Source organism: Nanorana parkeri, unplaced genomic scaffold, assembly GCF_000935625.1.
Source record: "Nanorana parkeri isolate BGI_ZX_2015 unplaced genomic scaffold, ASM93562v1 scaffold748, whole genome shotgun sequence".
Classification (NCBI taxonomy): domain Eukaryota; kingdom Metazoa; phylum Chordata; class Amphibia; order Anura; family Dicroglossidae; genus Nanorana; species Nanorana parkeri.
Genome location: NW_017307016.1, coordinates 637,841 through 641,572, shown reverse-complemented (window position 1 = coordinate 641,572; position 3,732 = coordinate 637,841). Strand labels below are relative to the sequence as shown.

General features: G+C 44.1%; 1 protein-coding gene across 1 annotated transcript in view; it reads left to right on the top strand.

The window, feature by feature from the left end:
* The window catches only part of MGP (matrix Gla protein), a 5,075-nt gene extending 1,570 nt beyond the window's left edge, over positions 1 to 3,505 (top strand). Inside the window, exons 2-4 of the mRNA XM_018564401.1 lie at positions 1,088 to 1,120; positions 2,665 to 2,737; positions 3,274 to 3,505. Coding sequence (XP_018419903.1) covers positions 1,088 to 1,120; positions 2,665 to 2,737; positions 3,274 to 3,415 — 248 coding nt within the window. The 3' untranslated portion in view covers positions 3,416 to 3,505. The remainder of the gene's footprint in view (positions 1 to 1,087; positions 1,121 to 2,664; positions 2,738 to 3,273) is intronic.
* The last annotated feature ends 227 nt before the right edge of the window (positions 3,506 to 3,732 follow it).

Genomic DNA, 3,732 nt, shown 5'->3' with positions numbered 1-3,732 from the left:
GGGGGATCAGAGCGGGGAGGGGGGGAATCCCTGCAGGGAGTCATGAGTGACAGTCACAGCTCTCTGCAGGTATAGATCGAGAAGTGAGCGAGCGCCGGTATGTGTTCGCTCACTTCCCGATCTATTAAGCCGACCTGTGACAGTTTCATTGTGAAAATCATTCACCTCATAATTTTCCTTTAAGTGCTCAGACATAAACAAGTCCGCTGAGATCAAATGCTTCCTCGATCACATTCAATATATGAAAATACCGCAAGCTAGAAATATTTGGAATAATAATAAAAGTGGAGCCAAATCAAAGCTCGCCGGAGCACTCCGCTGAATGATGTTGTTGATGACTTTTCCAGAGAAAATTTTTTTCTCTGTTTCCTCAGCTGGAGATATCTTCGCCCTGAAATATTCTATATAATGTAGCAAAAAAATGTAAATGTATATTTTGCATTAGGAAACATTTTCAGATAAATAAAATAAGATCTCGTTCTCCCAGCAGGTGATACTTATTTATTTAAATTTACACTTGCCATATTTTTTGTCCACAGTTATTAAACTATTTTTTAACAAGAACATGTAAGTTAAGATTGAAAATAGAAATGAATAAAATTAGCACAATAATCATCAAGAAATTTTTTTTTATGATTGTAAGTTTTTTTTCTCGAGTCTAATGAAAGTTACAGTAAGTTCTTTGTTTAATCATGTTATGTAACCCAGAAGTCTCTGGAATGACTGAGCGTCGCCTTTATCTGCTCCCCAGATGGGGGATTTTGGACAGAATCGTTGCTTGAAGGGAGATGTAAAAATATCTAACACAACTTTCTGCCAAAGCATATGGGGGGGCGTAGGTAAGTCCGGGGACATTATCAGGGGTAGGGGATAATATAAAAGGGGGTGAGGATGAGTCCAAGTTGGAGATTTATAAGTCAGCATCTCTCAGTCGGTGACATTTTGTTACACATTGTGCAGATATGGTAACTGTTGGCTCCTCTTCTCCCAGTACAATGCGTAGTCTCCCCTTCTCCCAGTAAAATGCGTAGTCTCCCCTTCTCCCAGTACAATGTGGAGTCTCCTCTTCTCGTTTATGGAGGTGAAGTCCGGGATGAGAGCAGAGAGTCTCTGGAAGTGAGTGTCCCTCAGTGCTGAGTACTTGGGGCACTGTAGCAGGAAGTGGACCGCATCTTCCAGGGCCCCCTGGTCACAGTGTTGGCACAGTCTATCTCTTGGACATTCTGTTGGTGAGATTTGTGTGCAGAGTTCCCGAGGTCTGAGCAATCTCTCCCCCAAAACTTGGAGATAGACCAAACCAAGTCGGGAATTATTGCCAGGAGATCTCCCAACAGCAGGGGGTGGGCAGCTCCGGCCCTCCAGCTGTGCTTTAACTGCACATCCCAACATACCTTTGCCTCTGGGAGTCATGTCTGTAATCGTCAGTCTTGCAATGCCTCATGGGACTTGTAGTTCCACAACAGCTGGAAGGCTAGAGATGCCCACCCCTGCACAAGAGCCTTCAAAAGACTCAGTAAAAAATAGTAAATGCAACAACCTGGATCCAATGATCAATACCTGCAGAGCATTGCAGCCAAAGGCTCTTACAATGTTTCCCTTTCAGTTTAATTTTGTATGGAGGTACGGACCTGCTAGAGGAAGCATGGTATTGAACTACAGAGCGGGGGGAGGGAGGAAGGATTTCCAGCTTGCTCTCTATAGTCCCTTTGTCGCCGAGCGGCTGGGACATGTAGTCATTCAATAGGAGCGATCCTGGATCTGGGTGATGTGGCTGTGTGGGCAGACTCACTCACAGCCATGCTATACTCAGATAAAAACATAAAGCTTCATATATTATTACCCAAGAGACAACCTGTGATTTAGGTAAAGGGGGAGAAAGGTGATTTGGGTTTTAGGGATGGTGAGTGATCATGCTTTATATCATACTCTAAATATGAGCATAACTTGAAACATGGTCTAAAAGGTGGACTGTGCCTTTAAGAGAACAGCATGCCACTGGCCTTTGCTTGCAGAATTAATTCTGATTGTACAATGCTGTGCATCTGACACTATGTTATCTATAGATTGTACAATGCCGTACATCTGACAATGTTATCTATAGATTGTACAATGCCATGCATCTGACACTATGTTATCTATAGATTGTACAATGCCATACATCTGACACTGTTATCTATAGATTGTACAATGCCGTACATCTGACACTATGTTATCTATGGATTGTACAATGCCATACATCTGACACTATGTTATCTATAGATTGTACAATGCCGTACATCTGACACTATGTTATCTATAGATTGTACAATGCCATACATCTGACACTATGTTATCTATAGATTGTACAATGCCGTACATCTGACACTATGTTATCTATAGATTGTACAATGCCATACATCTGACACTATGTTATCTATGGATTGTACAATGCCATACATCTGACACTATGTTATCTATGGATTGTACAATGTCGTACATCTGACACTGTTATCTATAGATTGTACAATGCCATACATCTGATACAATGTTATCTATAGATTGTACAATGCCATACATCTGACACTATGTTATCTATAGATTGTAAAATGTCGTACATCTGATACAATGTTATCTATAGATTGTACAATGTCATATACAGTATCTGATACTACTGTTTCTCCGCAGACCCCTTTGTTAGCTCCAGAACTGCAAACACCTTCATGAGCAGCCAGCACAGGACCTCAAAAATGAATGAAAGGTAAGAATGAATACCTATATAAAACATTTTTGGGAGCTCAGTGAATGCTCAGCACCCGGCGATGTCACATGGGTTGGGAGAGAGTCCTTAAAGGAGAACTATGAGGCGGGTGCTTTTCACTCCTCCTCATAGTTCTAGCCGACCTGTTACAATGAGACTGTCACAGGTCGGCTCAGTAGGTCGGGAGGTGAGCGGACACATACCGGCGTTCGCATATTTCTCGATCCTGTCACAGCTCTCTGCCGTGACAGGGGAGGGACTGGATTCCCCCCTCCCCGCTCCGATCCTCCAGCGCTGACTGGCGGAACGGACGGGGGAGGGGGCGGGTACAGCTGGCTCTGCCTCTAGATAGGCAGAGCCAGCTGTCACTCACGCAGCTGGGTGGATCCAGACATAATTTTCGGGATCCGCTTCAGCTGCGGCATCTCAGTATACCGCTACCCTACCGTTACCCTAAGGAGAACTATGGTGAAAAGCCCTAACCCCATTGTTCTTCTTTAACCCCAATTCATGAATTATCTTTTGTTCTCTATTAGAATCCGTGAGCGCAACAAGAGCCCCCAGGAACGCCAGCGTGAAGTCTGTGAGGACTACAAACCCTGCGACCGCTACGCCCTGCATCACGGCTACACCGCCGCCTACAGTAGATACTTCGGGGGGCGTACCAGAGGGAAATAAGATGATTGGACGCAATTAGCGTTCCCACCCATGAAGATCTCAGAGTGTGCGGATTAGACAGGGTGACATCAGGGCGACAAAGCATCTATGTACCCCCATGTGCCATCTATGAGCCATCTATGTACCCCCATGTGCCATCTATGAGCCATCTATGTACCCCCATGTGCCATCTATGAGCCATCTATGTACCCCATGTGCCATCTATGTACTACCATGTGCCATCTATGAGCCATCTATGTCTCATATATGTACCATCTATGTCTCATATATGTACCATCTATGTGCCATCTATGTACAACCATGTGCCATCTATGAAC